We start from the raw sequence: 19981 nt of genomic DNA on the forward strand, positions 1-19981 counted from the left end.
TTCAGCAAAGGAAGGGAAAAAAACTACAGAGACGTTCCTGAGACAGGAAGTCTAGTCCTGCCAAGAATGTAATAAGGGTTAACGGAGAGGCAGTTTCTGTAAGCAACACCAGAATGTTTCCTTCCTATCTTCCTTACAGGATTAGGCCTTTAATTTCTTTTAACAACCGGTTCTCTGAACTGCTTAGAATGTTAACAACCGGTTTTAGCGAATAGGTGCGAACTGGTAGAATCCCACCCCTGGTAACAACTTGCTTTCAGGAATTGTGGTGATTCCATAATTAGATAAATTATCCTGTTTGAACATAATGGACATTGAAGCCTTTGCACTGAAGTCCTTTCCCACCCAAAACTAAAAAGTATATCGACTGGAGGATGTATATACCTGTTTATGTATATGTATAGTTATTTATATAGGCCTTCTTTTTAGTTTAACACTAAAAAGTAAAAATAGGTAAGGAAAGTATATTTAAAAGAATGCATCTGCAAATATCTACAATGGGAAATGATGCCCCATTAGGTTGTCAGTATTGGGATGCTTATAAGCGTGTTCAGCTAATCATACTAAGATCTCAGTATTCAAAACATGAAGGTCTGCAGAAAGGCAGGAAATACAGCATCATTTCTTCTTTAATTACTGGTACCATCTAAATCATAACTGCTAATTCCACTATTAATCTATACTTTCCTAGGTATTAAAGGAGAACTGCCAACAAGAATATCTTTTTTTAGCCACTGCATCCATGTAGTGAATTTCACTCCCTTTTCCCCAATTCTAAGTAGAAATACCATTTTCAATGCTATTTAATTTCCCCCTTTAATTGTCAGCCTTTGTTCATATATAACTTACTTCTATGTTCATGTATAACTTACTGCTAATACAGCAGCCCCTGACTTTTGGGCACCAGGACTGGTTATAAGGTTTTTCTGAGTACTGGAGGGAGTGTGGTTTCATGTGCTGCCTGCATCCTGTGGGTGGATCTTTGCTTTTTTGGTATGGCCCAGTTTCTGGCACCTGCAGAGATCAGTGCTGGTCCGTGGACCAGAGGCTGGGGACCCCTGTGCTAATAGATTCACCATACTTTCCTACTAGTTCATATTTTACCTTCTGTACCAATAAGTGTTCTTTTTTTCTCCTTATAGATTATTCTGTTTTGCTTCTTTTTTTCAGATTTTATTTGGAACTCAACACTCATTTTTTTTTTGAGTGGGTGAGTATTGACCCTTGGGTCTTATCTATTTCAAGAGAAAAGTCTTGGGACACAGAGATCCTTCCACTATTTTCTTAACATCTAGTTAAGAAAAAAATGAAAGAAAAAATGTTTGCCATCTTCAGCCCACAGAATATTTTTTAAAAAATCTAAAAACAGATTTGAACATATACCAGTTCACTAAGCCAAGTAGGGAAAGTTATTGTTTGTGCAACAGTCCATGCATGGACAGGACATACAAATAAAAATCTTGGGATGAAGCTTTTACTTTCTTTTTGGAACAACTTATTGACATTAATGTCATGATCTATTATGGATTAAGTGTCACCTAATATGAATTATTAGGCCCAGTTTAATGTACTATTTAATGTGTTATTTATCACAAATTAAATAAAATACATTTTGTTGCCTTCCAGAAATAATGAAATTGATTCACAGTAATTTAATTTTTATTAAGCTATGTTGTTGTCATTCCCTAAACATATGTTCCATATAGTTTTCTTTGTTGCCCAAAGTCCTTTAATTAACTAATAAATATATTGGTAGAGATCAGGTTTCTATAATGTGAAAAGAAAATATATCCCTTCTCAACCTGTTCAGCGTTCTTCGAACTGTCCTTTTAACATTAATCCTGGAAGGGGGATGAATAATTAGTAGCTATAAGTAGTTCCATAAAGGGCACAATCCCCATCACTAATTTGTGATTAGTGATGTTCCAGAGGAACACTATGTTCCAGAGGAACAGTTGACAACAAGGCACCCATCAATATCAGAATGCCTCAAATCTCCCCGAAGAATCCAATTAAATAAAATAATAAAAAACAAATATAAACTCACAGCATTGAAAACATCCCAAAGTTTTCCAAGATCTCGTGAGAAAATGATAAAGCATTTTGAAGCATTGGTAATCTTGTGTAAGATCTCAGGAATCCAAGAACATACAATAACTGTGAAAGTTGGAAAAGACTTCCAATTTTGATTCAAATTATGTTTCTTCCTTATGACGCAAAGGTGCTTTTTCAAAAGGCCACTGGTTTTTCCTTGAAGATTGAATCTCCTTCACTGAAGAACATTCTTGAATGGGAAGTGAAATGTCTTAAAGGAAAAAACAAAGTTCAGTGGCCTTTTGAAAAAACACCTTTGCGACAATCATGACTTGGATGACTGAGAATCTCCATAGACATTCTTCTTTATGAGCAGGACTAAGATATGGCCACTGCATGTTTAACTCAGGACTTTTTTGGACATGCTGATAACTTTGTCCTTGGGTTTTTCAGCTAAAAATACTTTTCTTCACAACTCTTTCAACCTAATCTTACTGGAGAAAACAAGTCAAAGAAAATGACTTTTTCACATTTTCATTGGTAATATGCATTTAATTTCTCTCATTCTATCCTACAGCTGCTTTTTTTCCCTCCTATACTTTATAAAATGTATAGCAACATACTGTTGTTATTGGTAAATTGAAATGAGTACTTTCTGCTTCTTATTCTTTCTTGATGAAATCCAATTTAAAATCCAGTAGGTATTTTAAATTGGTAGGCAGCACATAAATCAAATAATAAATATATAAATAAATTTAAAACTTAGCACATAGGAAGTAAGGAATTGATTTGACCTTGAAAACTTCAGTTACATTTGATATATAAACCCATTCTTCCCCTTTGTAGTTCAAGAGCTTTTTCTCTCAAAACATTCAAATCCATATTTCTAGACAACAACCAATTTCTTGTCTTTCACAAATACTAACAAAGCAGCAGAACTGTATTTTTCTAAGTGTTAAGAAATTACAAATTGAAGGGTCACAGTTTTGCTTTCATACCTGTAAGTGATATATTTGTGTTGCCACTTCTGCCCTGTTAATGCATATCGCTTTCGACGAATGTTAAATCTAGAGTTGCCTCTCAACTGATCAGGAACTCCACAACGAGGCTTCTTCATCCAGCTTTAAATAAACACAACAAAAACAAATCAGTACCATATGATGACAATAAGCGCATAGTGTAGTATCATTGGCGATATAACAAACTATCATACCTCCTCTTCAAAGTGGTAAAACATTGTTTTTACATTTTCACACTTTCAAACAGTTTCTCAATCCTGACAACTTTAAAATGTGTGGACTTCAACTCCCAGATTTGGAGTTAAAACTGGCAAGACTGAGAAACACTGAAATACAATATACAGGTGGTCCCCAATGAATAACCATAACTGAGCCTAACATTTCTGTTGTTAAGCAAGGCAGCTGTTAAGGGAGTTTTGCCCGATTTTATAACCTTTTTGCCACAGTTGTTAAGTGAATCACTGCAGTTATTAAGTGTTTAGTTTAGTTTAGTTTGTTGTCATTGCACCTCGTACAATGAAATCAAACACCATCTTCAGTGCACATCATGACCATGAAAATAAACACAAACACACATCCTTTACCCTCCACACATTGGACCAAAAATCCCCAACACCACACCAACACTGCATTATACAGCAGAATTCAACAGAGCTACTTCCCTGGGATAGAAGCTGTTTTTCAGCCTATTTGCCTAGTTTTATTATTCTGTACTGTCTGCCATATGGTAATAGTTCAAAAAAAGGGTTCCCAGGATGAAATGGTTCTTTGAGAATGTTTTGAACTTTCTTAAGGCAGCGGGAGCTATAAAGCTCTTCCAAAGAGGGGAGGGGGCAACCAATGAGCTTCTGGACAATGACATTAATCCTCTGGAGTGCTTTCCTAAATGATGTGGACGTTAAGCAAATCTTCTTTGACTTTGCTTGTTGGAAGTTAACTGGGAAGGTCACATGACAGTGGAACTGTCATAAATACATGCCAATTGCCAAATCCCTGAATTTTGATTATGTGATCATGGCGATGCTGCAATGGTTGTAAGTGTGAAAAGTGATCAGGAGTCACTATTTTCAGTGCCCCTATAACTTTGAAGTATCTAAAGAAAACATATGGTTGTACTTGGAGGGTGGAGCTGGTGTCGTGACGATATGGCATGCGATCTTGGAGGTCTGAGATCGCAGCCGATATCTTTGCTCCTGGACAGTCCAAACAGATCTAAACCATCCCGAAGAGACAGTGAATGTAAAGAGCATGTCCTGTCAATCCCAGGGATACTGCAAAGTCCCTGGTAGATCCAGGAGAAGCTCTTTTTGCCAGCAGCAAAGAGGCAGCCATTAAAGCTGCTGAAGTTGGGACAGCTCCGAAACGAAAGAGAACAGAAAGAGAAAGTGTGCCGGTTTGGTGAGAATTTTTTCTTTATTTTAAAATTTGAAAGAGCACCCTAAGGAAAAGAAAGAATCTGTAAAAGTTTTGACAGAAGTGATTAAGCAGCGATTTTAAACAGGAAGTCAAAGTAATATTTTTTTTCTCATTGCTGGATTTTTTTACACATGATTTTATATTTTGAAACTGGACTGTTTTTTTTTTCTCTTCTTCCACCTATTCTTTCTTTCCTTTTTGACTTTACAATATTTTAGGCTAGAGACTCCCTTCTAGTCATCTTTTTAAATATCTTTTTCCCTTTTTAATTAATTTTTATTATATCTTGTTTGGAAAAGGAAGGGGAAAGTGAAAGCAGAACAAACTTTGTAGCACTGCCAACTAGAGGTTTGGAAATATTCTCTCTCTTTTTTTTCTTGACCAGACAAAGCTGAGAAAGAACTGAGACTTCTTTTCAAGGATATTGCCTGTTTGATAAGATAGAGGGAAGAGCATGGGAAAGTATTATTGCAGGTGCTCTTCTGGGTTTCTATCAAGAGCTGGAGTCTGGTGTTGAAGTTTATAGAAAAAAAGGTGATAAGACTCTGGAGAAGAGAGTTATAAATTTTAACAAAAGCCTTGGATAACCAAACAAGGTGCAGTGTGCTCTTTTTACTGTTTTTAAGCTGGACTATTTCATATTTTAACAAACCCCCTCCTTACTAGCTTACTTTTTGTAATAGCTATTTGGATCTTAGGCCTTTTGGAACTGGTTTTTGTCTTTCTTTTTGTTTTTGAAGTCTAATTTTTATGTTTGCATTTTATTTTAAAGGAAAAGTTTTATTATTAATGATTTCCTTCTTTTTTCTTTTTTTAAAGGGAGTAGTCTCTTTTCTTTTTTCTCTCTCCCTCCCTTGTATTTCTTTTTTTCTATTTACCTTCCATATTGATTTTTTTGTGTGGCTTTCTTTTTTTTGTTATGCATCCTTTTATACCTGAGACTTTTTAATTGGATTAAGGTGTTGAAGAACTTTTCTTTTCTCTTCTTTAGTTTTTTATTTTTATTTTTCCGCCTGTTCCAGGATTGAACAATTTTTTCTTTTTCTGTGTGTTTATGGTCTTTTCTTCCATTTTTGAGTTTTTACTGCTCTCTAACCAATCGATTGGATTAAGGTATACAAGAACCTGAAGAAGTTTTTATTATTGTTGTTGTTGTTATTATTTGGCTTCTTTTTTCCCACTATTTTTCCTTGGAATTACAATTGGTTATTTCACAAGTGGATTAAGGTCTAGAAGAACCTGAAGATTTTGAATTGTCTGAAATGAATAGGAAACTAACAGCCCCTGGTTCCTCAACTTTTACTTCTTCCTCTTCACCATCTGGAGGACAACACTCAATACAGACGATGTTACAGCAAGAAAAAGAACAGGAAAAAGTGGTGCTGCAGATGATTATGCAAGGAATTCAAAATAAGAACAGAGAATATTGAAAAGAGAACAGAGAACATTGAACAAAGAACAGAAAAAACTGATGAAAATGTGGAGAACATTCAACAAATGATGATGAAGTATGATGAGAGATTCCAAAAAATTGAAGAGGATAAACAAAGAGATAAGATTGGAGATATTGATAGCAGATTAACTGTGGTTGAACAAGATAAAAGTAGGATGTTGTGATGGGAGATGCACAGATCAGAATTTTACCTTAAATTCCAAAACATAGAGGAAGAAAAGGGACAAAACCTAGCTGAGATAATGATAGAAATTTTGGCTGAAGCTCTGGAAATAACTAAAGAGAAGATGATGGATGGAATAGATGAGGTTTATCGTGTCTTCACAAGATATGCAATGAGAAATAGCTTACAAAGAGAAGTTCACATCAGATTTACAAAAAAATTGTAAAAAATTAAAACACAAATATTGCAAGTGGCAAGAGAGAAAACACTGAAATATAAAGACAAGGAGATTGTGGTCTTGAAACAAGTACCCAGAAGAGTGAGATAGTTGAGAAGAGAATACCGATTTCTGACCAAAAATCTACTTAAAAAAGAGGTGAATTATAGATGGCTGATTCCAGAAGGTTTAATGTTCACATGGCAAGAACAGAGACATAGAATTGACTCAATTGAGAAAGCTAAATTATTTTATACAGAATATTTTGGAGGGAAAGAGGAGGAGGCAGAAAAAGAAATGTCACTAATTGAATTCCAAGAGGACTGCCAAACAGCAACTGAAAAGGAAGAAGGTGAAGTAGGTGGAAAGGTGGAAGTCAAAGAACAATGTGAACCAAGATCTACGAGAGCTGCTAAATCTAACTACAAGATATAACCATGGAAGAGAAACAACTGATTACAATTAACATAAATAGACTTAACTCAGCTGTTAAAAGAAGGAAAACTTTCCATAAATTAGAGAAATTAAAATTTGATATAATCTGCTTACAAGAAGTACATATTAAAAAGCAACATAAATAATTGCTGATACAGCCAAAATTAGGGAAAACATTTACTTTGACACAATGCAAGAAAAGAGGAGTGGTGTTATACATTAAAGATATTATTCCAGTGAAATTGATCTATACCGATGATGATGGAAGATTACTAATGGTGGAAATAATGGACAATAATATGAAAACACTCCTGATTGCAATCTATGCCCCGAATGACAATCAAGAAGAATTTTATAGAATATTACAATGAAAATAATTGAACTGGACTATGCTAATATAGTTATGATGGGAGACTTTAATGAAATTGTAGATAATAAATTGGACTATACAGCACAGAAAACAACAAAGCAAAACAGAAAGATTCTCCCTAAATCATTTTTTAAAATGATAGATGAAATAAATTTAAAAGATACATGGCGAGAAAGAAATGCTAAGACTAAACAATACACCTTCTATTCAAACAGACATTTATCATGGTCCAGAATAGATATAATATGGATGTCAACAGAATTGTTAGCTAATATTCAAGAAATAAATGTTGAAACAAGTACTTGGACAGATCACAATCCAATGACAATTAAATGGAAAGGACAAAGAAGATCTAGATGGACGTTAAATAATACTATATTAAAGGAAAAAGACTTCATACAGTGGATGGAGAAAGAACTGGCTTTCTTCTTTAGACAAAACAAAAAAGAAGATACATCAATCCAGAATGTATGGGATACAATGAAGGCATATGCCAGAGGCTTGATAATAGACTATACAAGGAAAAGAAATACCATGAAAAGACTAGCCTCTAAGGCATTAGAGGATGAGTATAAGGGACTTGAAAAAGAGCTACAGAAAATGCCACAGAAAAAGGACATTAAATTAAAAATGGATATAATTAAACATAAAATGGGACTAATAGAAAAAGAAGAACTAGCACAGAAAATCAGAGGCGTGAAACAGAACTATTTTGAAGATGCCAATAAACCAGGTAGATGGTTAGCATACAAACTGAGAAAGGAGAAAGAATCAAGGAAAATATTGCAATTAATAGATGACCAAGGCCAAATTTGCTATGGTAGTAAAGAGAAGAAGGAAATTATACAAGACTATTATGAGAAACTATATACACAAGAGAATATTGATGAGGAAAGAGTTAAACAGTACCTACAGAATGATAATCTACCCCAGATACCTACAGAGATTGAAACAATGTTAGAAAGCAATACAATGATGATGGAATTAACTGAAGCACTTAAGAAGCAAAACAATGGAAAGGCACCAGGCCCAGATAGACTTCCGGCAGTATTTTATAAAACACTACAAGAATCATTGAACCTTCCATTGCTAGAAGTTATGAATGAAGTTATGTTAAAGAAGAAGATACCCAAATCATGGCCAGAAGCTTATATTACATTTGTCCTAAAAGTGGAGGCTGATTCATTACAAATCAAGTACTATAGACCTATTTCCTTACTAAACACAGATTATAAAATTTTTGCTTCAATATTGGCAGAAAGACTTAAAAAATACTTAAACAATTTTATCCACCCTGATCAAAATGGATTTCTGCCAAAGAGACAAATTAAAGACAATATGAGAGTAATCTTGGACATTTTGGAATACTATGAGGCATGTCCTGAAAAACAAATGGCTCTGATATTTTTAGATGCACAGAAGGCATTTGACAATGTGAATTGGCGATTCATGTTATTATAGCTGGAACAGATGGGCTTTACTAGAAAATTTATTCAAGCAATAGCAGCTATATATCATAAGCAAATGGCAAAAGTAATGATAGAGGGAGAACTGATAGGCTCTATTGACATAAGAAAAGGAACCAGAGAAGGGTGCCCACTATCACCTTTGTTGTTTGTGTTAATCTTGGAAGTGTTAAACAGAAATATTAGAGAAGACAAGGATATAAAAGGGATGAAAATAAAAAACGAAGAATTTAAGTTGCAAGCATTTGCAGATGATCTGGTTTTCATTTTAGAAGACCCACTAGAAACAGCATCAAAATTGATAGAAAAGATAGAGGTATATGGAAAGGTGGCTGGTTTGAACATAAATAAAGATAAAACAAAGATCTTGACAAAGAATATGCTATCAAGACAAAAGGAAGAACTGGCGGATGTACTAAAAATTCAAGTCATGAATAAGATCAAGTACTTGGGGATATATTTGATAGCAAGATGTAGTACACTATGTTGGGTATAACACTGATACACCAACTAAGTTTGGGTGAATAAATATATAAAACCAAGGTTTGGGTGTTTGTAACTTGTAGCCTTAAGCACCAAACTGCTTGTAATTAACTAATTAAGGGTGCGGTTACAAACGGCAATAAAAGGCAGTAAGAGAAACGTAACTCTCTCTCTGCTTGTTTCGTCTGCTTGCTACTGTTTGTTTGCTACTGTTTGCTACAACTGTTTGAATACCTGAACGAAAGGACTATTTCATTGATGTGCTGATATCCTGTGAATACTCAGCATTGTCTTCAAAAGGAAAGGTATCAGAGGAGAAGATATCTTTACAAGCAGATAAGGATATAGAACTGACTAGTGAATGGACTAAGTTACTGAATGGATATATTTGTGAATGACATATGGACTGATTGACAATGTTTAAACTCTGATTGGATTAAACAACTATTTAAACTACAAAAACAGTGTTTGTCATCAGTGTGTGTAAACTCTAGGGCCCTTCCTCTCTCATTTGGCTGCCTGGCTTGACTGCTGCTGCACATTCTGTTTGGGGGTTTGTCCCCAATCACTAACATTGGTTATGGGCCCAGTGCGCACAGTCTAACTAACGAGGATATAGCAGTGAGAGTTGGTGTGAGTTGCACATTACTGTAAAAACAAACTGTTTTTCATTGATTTTTAAATAGTTGTTTACCTGAAGAACAATGGCACAAGTAAATTTGCCTAATCTGTCCATGATATCCAGATTAGATGGAACAAACTATGTTTCATGGTCAATGAAATGTAGTTTACTTCTACGAAGAGAAGGTTTGTGGGACATAATAACAAACCCACCAGATGTGACTAACTTAGATCCTGATGTTGAGGAGGATGACAAAAAGATACAAGACTATAAACGAAAGAATGAGCAGGCTTTATGCATCATAGGACTGACTCTCTCTGACCAGCAACTTATCCATATCCGTGGAGAGGAAAATGCTGCAAACTGCTGGGAGAACCTCAGGAAGATATATGTTCGGGACAGTGTAGGAGCTCATATATATCTTACACGCAAACCTTATAAAGAAGAGAAATTATCTTCAAAGCTTGAAAGAAACCAACTAAGTAAATTAAAGCACCCGGAAGAAGAGAATTTATCTTCGACGGCATACACAATTAAAAAGTGTTTTAATTGTGGAGGCAGAGGACATTTGGCAAGATTCTGCAGAAAAGAAAAAAGCCAGAATGTAAAAAAGCCAAAGAAATATTTTGAACTAGCCACGTTTAGCAACTGTGATGTGAAGAATGATTTATGGGTGGTGGACAGTGGTGCATCCCACTGCATCACGAGAGATAAGACAAAGTTTATAAAAATGTCTACAAGCTCTCAACATATATCACTTGCCAATGGCTGGAACCTCAAGGCCAAGGGAGAAGGTATTGCATACTGTCCATGCTTAAACCAGGATATAAAAAATGTTGTATGTACCACAGTTAAAGGTGAACTTGCTTTCTGTAAGGGTATTAGACAAACTAGGTTATGTAATTACATTTAAGGATAATAATTGCATAATTGAAAAAGATAACAAAAAGGTAACTGCAGCTTTAAATGGAACATTGTATGTATTACATGATAGTAAGAAAGGGGAGGCACAGACTGTATTTAACAATATAAAGCCTCATAATGAATGTATCCATTTATTGCATAGCCGTTTGGGGCATGTAAATTTTAAAATGCTAAAACGTACAGTAGAGTTATCTGATGGAATAAGGTTAAAACCTTGTGATAAATATTTGCGTTGTAATGTCTGCTGTGAAGATAAGAGTAAAATATTGCCTGCAAATAGGCTAAATGGTTTCAAAACTAAAGAACCTTTAGAAGTAGTATTTGCAGACATTATAGGTCCAAAGAAACCCAGTATGGGGGGTGCTCAATATATACTGAGCATTATGGACCATTATTCTAGATATGGGTTTTGCTACCTAATGAAAAGCAAAACTGAAACATATCAACATTTCTTCAACTGGTTAAAATTTGCAGAAAGAAAGACTAAACGGCAACTGATAACCCTGGTGACAGATAATGGTACGGAATTTGTTAACAGCAAATTCCAGAATAGATTAAAGGTAGCTGGAATAGAGCACAAGAAATCTGCACCATACAGACCACAACACAACGCATTTATTGAGAGAAGAGGCCAAACACTACAGGCAATGGTTAGAACAATGTTAACTGATTCTGGATTACCTGATTCTTTGTGGGGGGGAGGCCACAATGTGTGCTAATAACATATTGAACAACCTTGTTAATACAACTACCGGTGAAATACCATTCACCATGTGGCATGGCAGGAAGCCTGATCTGAGTTACCTGCACACATTTGGTGCACCAGCATGGGTGCATATCCCTACACAACTCAGGCGTAAAGGGCAACACAGAGCTAAACAATTATTCTTCGTTGGTTACCAAGCAAACCATAGGGCATATAGATTTTGGGAGAAAGGCACATCTAAGGTGTTATGTAGTGCCAATGCCCAATTTCTAGAGCACGTAGGATGGGATAAGTTAGAACAGGATAACAATAAAGAAGTAATTATTGAATCCTATAGAAATCCCATTAATTATCCCTGTAACTTTAAGAATAAAGTAAAGAGAGAAATACAGGCAGAGATAGAGCCCATAAAGGAAGAAATAGTACCAATAGCTGAGCAAGCTGAGGAACATGAACAGGTAGTAATTCAAAAAAGTCCTCATACAAGCCCAGCAATTCCCAGAAGAACTACACGAATATCTAGACCGCCTGATAGATACCAGGCTAACACAGTGTGCCAGATTAATAAAGTTCCATATACTGTAGATGAAATAAAAATGTATCCTACTAAAGATAAGGAAAGTTGGTATGCAGCAATGAATAAGGAATTAAAATCCTTAAAGGATATGAAAGTATATGAAAATGCGAGATTACCTGTTGATATAAAACCCATTGGCTGCAAATGGATTTTTAAGATAAAAACTGAAAAAGATGGTAATATAATCCATAAGGCACGATTAGTAGCCCAAGGTTTTAGACAAGATGCCAATGACTATGATGAGGTATTTGCACCTAGCCTTAAAGCAGCAACATTAAGGGCAGCTTTTAGTGTGGGCAGCAAGTAAGAAATATATAGTCAACCATCTAGATGTAGAAACTGCTTACTTGCACGCTCCACTAAGACATACTGTATACATGAAAAAACCTATTGGATTTAAAGGTGAAAATAATAATGATTATTGGTTGTTAAAAAAGAGCCTCTATGGTCTTAAACAATCAGGCTATGAATGGAACCAGTATATTGTAAAGGAACTAAACAATATAGGGTTTAAAGCTGGTTTAGCCGATCCATGTCTATTTAAAAGGGAGACAAATGGGAAAATATCATTATTACTATTATTTACAGATGATATTGCTTTGATTACAGAAACTAATGATGAAGCCAATAAAATAATAGCATCATTAGCTAAGAAAATAAAAATCAAGCAATTAGGGGAGATAAAGAAATATCTAGGTGTGAATATACTGAAAACACAGAAAGGTTTTAAGATATCTCAGGAGGATAAGATATCTAAATTGCTAATAGATTATAAGATGGAACTTTGTAAGACTGCAAAGACTCCAATGAGTCAGGATATTTGCAAAATGGATACTCAAAGTCCCAAGTTTGATAAGGTAATATATCAATCTTTGATTGGTAGCTTATCATACATTAGCAATTGGTCAAGGCCAGATATTGCTTATGGTGTTAATCAACTGGCACGACATAATAATGATCCACTTCAATGTCATTGGAAGGCATTAAAGAGAATTTTAAGGTATCTTAAAGGAACATTACACCATGCACTGTATCTAGAACCAAAAGGTGATCTAATACTGAGTGCTTATGCAGATGCTAGTTTTGCATCAGAAAGAGACACAAGAAAGTCGACTTCAGGAACAGCCATAATGCTGGGTAAGACATTAATAGGTTGGAAGTCAATAAGACAACAGCATATAAGTTTGTCTACTATGGAAGCAGAATTCTCCTGTTTGTCGTTATTATGTACTGAATTAATCATGTATAAGCAGATGATGAATGACATGGGATTAACTGTAAATTATCCTATAATTGTACATGAAGATAATCAGGCAGCAATTCAAATGGCCACAAATATTGCAGTAAAAACTAGGAGCAAACATACAGATTTAAGGTATTTAAACGTTAGACAATCTGTACAGAGTAAAATGATACAGCTGGAGTACTGCATGTCGGAGGACAATATAGCTGATAACTTTACTAAAGCCCAAGGTGCCATTAAGCACCAAGAGAGTTGTGTAAAGTATGGTTTTAGATTGTAAGGGTATTGTATATTTATATCACCCAAAAGGGGAGAATGTTGGGTATAACATTGATACACCAACTAAGTTTGGGTGAATAAATATATAAAACCAAGGTTTGGGTGTTTGTAACTTGTAGCCTTAAGCACCAAACTGCTTGTAATTAACTAATTAAGGGTGCGGTTACAAACGGCAATAAAAGGCAGTAAGAGAAACGTAACTCTCTCTCTGCTTGTTTCGTCTGCTTGCTACTGTTTGTTTGCTACTGTTTACTACAACTGTTTGAATACCTGAACGAAAGGACTATTTCATTGATGTGCTGATATCCTGTGAATACTCAGCGTTGTCTTCAAAAGGAAAGGTATCAGAGGAGAAGATATCTTTACAAGCAGATAAGGATATAGAACTGACTAGTGAATGGACTAAGTTACTGAATGGATATATTTGTGAATGACATATGGACTGATTGACAATGTTTAAACTCTGATTGGATTAAACAACTATTTAAACTACAAAAACAGTGTTTGTCATCAGTGTGTGTAAACTCTAGGGCCCTTCCTCTCTCATTTGGCTGCCTGGCTTGACTGCTGCTGCACATTCTGTTTGGGGGTTTGTCCCCAATCACTAACACACTAAAAGAGAATAATTATATCAAACCTGAGCAGCAGATAGCACTAGATTTGGCGAAATGGGAAAATTTACAACTGTCATTAATAGGGAGAATATCAACAATCAAGATGAATATATTACCCAGAATTTTATATTTGTTCCAAACAATTCCAGTTAGGCTTGGAAAATATTATTTTGAAGATTTAAATAAAATTGTGTTGAAATATATATGGCAAGGTAAGAACGCGAGAATAAAGTTAAAACTTTTACAAGATGCCAGAATAAGAGGAGGATTTGGTTTGCCTAATTGGGAGTTGTATTACCAAGCTACAAATTTGATGTGGGTTAAGGAATGGATAACATTAAGAAAGACTAGATTGTTGACATTAGAAGGACATGATCTGTTGTTGGGGTGGCATGCTTTTCTATGGTTTAAAGGAACTAAAACACAGGGGTATTTTAGAAGACATTATATATGGGAGACTCTGTGGTTAAATTGGGAGAAGACTAAAAGGCAACGTTATTTGAAAATTCCAGTCTGGCTATCGACTATTGAAGCATTTTCTTATCCTATAATATATAAAAAGGAACAAACAGTTAGATATGGTGAAATATTGAATGAAAAGGATGAACTTAAATCTATGCAAAAATTAGAGGAACAAGGTATAAAGATGAATTGGTTTTCATATGCACAAATACATTCAAGGTATGACAAAGATTCTAAAACAGAAGATTTCTATGATAAACTGACTGATTTAGATAAGATTTTGACAGGTACTGATGAAAAGGTGATTAAAAAATTATATGGATATTTATTAGAAATTAAACTAGAAGAAGAACAAGTTAAAGAAACTATGATTGCTTGGGGGAAGAATTTTGAATATGGGATTGATCTAGAGAAATGGCAAAAATTGTGGTCTCAAAATTATAAAATGACAATGACAATGTCAACAGCATATAAAGAAAATTTGTATAAGATGTTTTACAGGTGGCATTTTCCCCCGACAAGAATAGCAAGAATGTTCAAGAACAAATCCGAAAAATGTTGGAAATGTGATCAGATACCAGGCTCATATTACCTTGTGCGGATGCTAAAAAATATTGGACTAAAATCCACAAGTGGTTGGAAAAAATGACAAAAAAGCATACAGACTTGAAACCAGAGATATTTTTATTGGGAGTTTTGCCTGAAATATATAGTAAAGAATTGAAATACCTGATTGTAAATGTATTAACAGCAGCTAGGATTGTATTTGCCAAAAACTGGAAAAATGAGAAAATACCATTACAGGAGGAAATTGTTAAGAAAATATTGGAATGTGCTGAAATGAGTAGATTGACATTTGAAATTAGAGAACAAGATGATAAACAATTTTATAAAACTTGGGATCTATTCTATCAATGGTTAGACAATAAAACATGGTAATGAAATATGTAGATTCTTAGAAAATAATAAATATATAAAGATGTATTCTTTTCTTATTATATCTACAAAATGATTGTAGGATAGATTTGAGATGATAATATGAACTATCAAAAAACAAATTAAGTAAAATATGGATTATTTCATAAAACATGAATGAATAAAAGTATTGTCAAATGATTAACAATGATATTAATGTACCTAATATTTCATTGAAAATGAGACTATATACAATGTAATTGTAATTGAAGACTACGAAATAGAAGCACAAAATAATTTGTAAACCAACCGACACACTGTATGTATATATATGGAAGATGGCTTGATATTTTTATGTTTTGTCTGTCTGTTTGTCTTAAAAACTAATAAAAATTTATAAAAAAAAACCATATGGTTGTACTTGATTCCTCTGGTTCCTGGTTAACATTATTAAACTACATGCCCACATAGAATTTCCAAATTAGGAAATAATATAGGGCAAACACTTTGGAAGGTTCAGCTGGTTTGTTTATTTAATTATCTGCTGGGGCTTATGCCCTGTTATAACCTAACAGGACCTGTATTGCCACGTATTTATACTGATTTTTGTACAGTTAACTGAAAATATTATAGCAAAGTGAGTTTATCAAACTAGTTTGTGAAAGAAAGAACCGGGTTCCTTGAATAAAGTTTCATTAGATTTTCCTTCAATCTCAAAACTAATAGTTTGTAGGAGCAAAAGCGGGCAGGAGCATGAATGGCTTAAATTATAAAGTGACACCTCTGGTAATTGAAATTGCTCATTGAAACAAAGAAAACTGCCTTTTTCTTATTCATTCCCTTCATCAATCTAACTCAATACTGTTTTTTTACTGGGTTCCAGACAGGAATCTACATCTGCAAGCCATGCTTAGAGATAGCAAGACAATGAACCTGGCTTTTTGCATACAAACCATGTGTTCTGTCTCCGAGCTATCACCCTTCAGTACCTCACATTATGAGATTATAATGCAGATTGTAAGGATGAATTAAACTTATATTATTGTTCCATGAGATGCCTCTGCCTGGCATCCCAGTCTGCTGTTCTACCTGGGTGCGTTTCTACAACTGCTTCTGGGCAGCTTGCCATATTTCTTTCACTCTCTCCCTCCCTCCCTTTCTTACAAGTGCTAGCATGGAGCACACACAATATTAATAGGGTTCTGGATACCTGCTCCCTGTATTATTATCTATGAGCCCTTGATATTATATGCATTGGCAACATCTGGAAGATAGAGGCTGAGAAATCCAATATATATTTGATTCAGCACACGAATTAAATCTGGAAGGAAAGCATGTAATTTGAAACTCACAGACTCTGGGAACATAATTCAAATATGGACAATTTTATCAGTATCACTTGTGTACTATTATTTTTCCTCATCAGTTTGAAATTTCAGTTTAACCTAAAAAATAATGTTCATTATTGCGAGGCAATCATTACTATTAAGATATCCTGCTTTTCAGTCCATCATATCATTACATTATAAACATCATTATCACTATATTCCTATAATTGTAGCTGTTTAAAACTATTTCCCAGTGTTGTATTAAAATCTGTGTCACTGAAATTAAAATGGTTGGGTTACTCATATTTTGATATTTTTATGGAGCTGTTCTCAATTTCCAGTGCTGGAACGCTGCAATACAAAATAAAAATAAATGCGATTTTATATCTAACTTCATGTGTTGGATAAAATTCATGCAGAATGAAGTCATAGAATCAATCTCTTATGATTGAAATATGGCAAAGTTTATGCTGGACTGGTTGTAGTTTGTTTGGTGTTCTCTATTTTTCCAGATTTTGGCCTTCAACATGTTATGCTTATTTCTTCTGAAGATCAAAAGTATTTTATTTATTTCTATCTTTTCCACTTTATACTAACTGTATTTATGAATAAACTATTCCGTGGAATAAAAGCATAATAACGACAACATCACCTTTAGGGGTGGGGGGAAAGGGGGAGGGGGTTCCCAAATGGAAAAAAACCAGAACAGCTCTATGTATATGACAAATGCCTGAAGAATCACATCGTAGTAAAATGACTGTCAAGACACATATATGACATGAATCATAAGCATACTCTTATAAAGAGAAAGTTAGGTTTCTCTGAAATGGAGATGTTGTTTAATTTAAAAGATCTACAGCGCAATTGTTTTTCAAAGAAGTCAAACTAAGTGCAAGCATATGGACAGTTAACTAAATAAGTTACAGAATAGACAAAAAAGTAAAAAATCTAGTTTTATTACACAAACAGGTTCTCTATTAGTTTAATGCTAAATATGGCAGAAAAGATACTGTTTTGGTGCAAGCCAAAGGAGTGATTTAGGTAGAAGCTCCACATATTATTTTAAATGGGACACAAATATCTATATTTTATATAATTCCTAGGAAATTATAGGGATTCTTAGGGATATCACAACAATCACCAGACTTTTATTAATTTCAATTTAAAGTATATGTACTATGGCTTTAAACTTAACACACAATGAGTTCAAGACACCAAGGTTCCCCAAACTTTAAGCTCTAAAATTAATAGGCTTCTCCACATTGTACTCTCCATCCAGCACAAACCTGGGGAAGAAATTTATTCTCAAATAAAAAATGTCCCAAATCAATCATTTCCAAGTACTCGAGTATACTTAAAAAGGCTTTATAGGACTGTAGCCCCCATGCCATGAATTAGTCACTAAATATAATCAGTTGTGAACAGAAATCCTAACTATCATTTATTCTTGTCCAACAAAAGCTTTTAGTTTGATGCTAGTGAAAGAGAGAGAGAGAGAGATAAAGATAGATAAAGATAAAGATAAATAACTCAAAGGGTGGACACACAGCTTAATACACAAAATACAGAAAATGTAAGGTGTAAGAGAGTTTTAATTACTTGGCTCTCACAACTGTATATGTGCTTTCGTTAGTTATCTACCACACATCCTGGACATAAATTGTTTCAATTTCTACCCTCAAAATGATGCTATAGAGCACTGCACACCAGGACAACTAGACAAAGGAACAGTTCCCCCCGCCCCATGCCATCACTCTGCTAAACAATTAATTCCCACAACACTGTCAAAATTTTTAGTAAGACTGTATATTAATATTATTCTTCTCATCTTTCCTATTACTTATCTTCTTTTTTACTTAGGACTATAACTTTGTTTCTGGTATCTTTATGATTTATATTGTTTTATTTAGTTTCTTAGTACGATTTATGTTGATTGCTTATTTAGTATCCTATGACAATCACTATGTTGTATCTTATGATTTATGATGAATGTGTTTTTATGATGACTATGATCATGATTTTTCACTTATAGCTATTGTGTACAATGAGAGTTTATGCACCCAAGACAAATTCCTTGTGTGCCCAATTACACTTGGCCGATAAAGAATTCTATTCTACAAAGAATTCTGTTCTTTATATACAAAAGTTCACTCATGAAATATGGCTACAGTATCATAAAGAGGACTTATGAAAACAGGAAATTTTCTTTTAACCCCTTGTGACTTATTTGGGGATTGAAGGTGCAAACACACACTTGAAAAATAGACAGCTGAATGGGATAAAAAAATGGACGCCTACAGAAAGTGATAACAAATGCTAAGCATTGCATGAGTTACAAAATGGAGTTGTGTAAATTTAAAACTTTACAGCTGCTAAATAGAAAATGTATAGATCAATGTATTCATAACTTGGATAGATGTATTCATAACTATGATTTTACTTATACCTATTATCTTGTAAGCAATTGACAAACCCCCCAAAATAAAAAAATAAAACATGGACAACTGCAGCCCATTAAAGAAAACATGGTCTTATAGTGTTTAGTCAATTGCATTACTTTTCATTATTTGAAGCACATTGTTTGCTGGCCAACTCCCCAATGTAATCAGAAGATCTGACAAAATCTGGCAGTCACCTTTCTGACAGCTAAAGGTCTAAACAAGAAGAATCAATCACCTGATTCAACTGATTCTTTAAGCCTTCAAATTTAAATGTCTAAATTTAAGTTAATACAATTTAAATATTTTGAACACCTCAATATACACATGATAACCTGGTTTTTAGAAGAAATATATATCCCAGCTAGAATTTTGACATAACTGAAAAAAATTACAGCTTAAGTAATAACAGTTTGTTGGTTCTTTTTTGCAGTTTCTGTAAAAATTTAAACCTTTTCCATTTACTGTAGAAATATGATTCTATTTTATAGCTACTTATGTATTCAAATTATCTTTAAATTGCAATTTATCTTTAAAACATACAAAGTCCATAACTTTCCAAGCACTGATGCTTCAAAGTGAAAAAATGTTAGCATGCAATTTCCATGCATTTAAACAACATATACATAACACCAAGAAGAAGCAGTTAAACACACTGTAGTTACCAAATAGAAAAGATGTATTCTCTCACCTTAAGGTGATATCACTACATCAAACGAAAGAGGCAAGGGATTTAAAAGAAGAGAGAACTATTATCCTATGTAAGAAGTATTCTAAACACCAATATTAAACATCTCTTTAACAATGTCACTGGAAC

The 19981-nt window shown here is 34.1% G+C and overlaps 1 protein-coding gene across 2 annotated transcripts in view; it reads right to left on the reverse strand.

Annotated features, from left to right (window-relative positions):
* MMP16 (matrix metallopeptidase 16) overlaps window positions 1-19981 on the reverse strand; it is a 187316-nt gene that overhangs the window by 82550 nt on the left and 84785 nt on the right. For both annotated transcript variants that reach the window (XM_087931486.1, XM_087931485.1), the window contains exon 3: window positions 3033-3155. In XM_087931486.1, coding sequence (XP_087787612.1) covers window positions 3033-3155 — 123 coding nt within the window. The remainder of the gene's footprint in view (window positions 1-3032; window positions 3156-19981) is intronic.

Source organism: Pseudonaja textilis, chromosome 3, assembly GCF_049901715.1.
Source record: "Pseudonaja textilis isolate UNSWEBS1 chromosome 3, rPseTex1.2, whole genome shotgun sequence".
Taxonomy (NCBI): domain Eukaryota; kingdom Metazoa; phylum Chordata; class Lepidosauria; order Squamata; family Elapidae; genus Pseudonaja; species Pseudonaja textilis.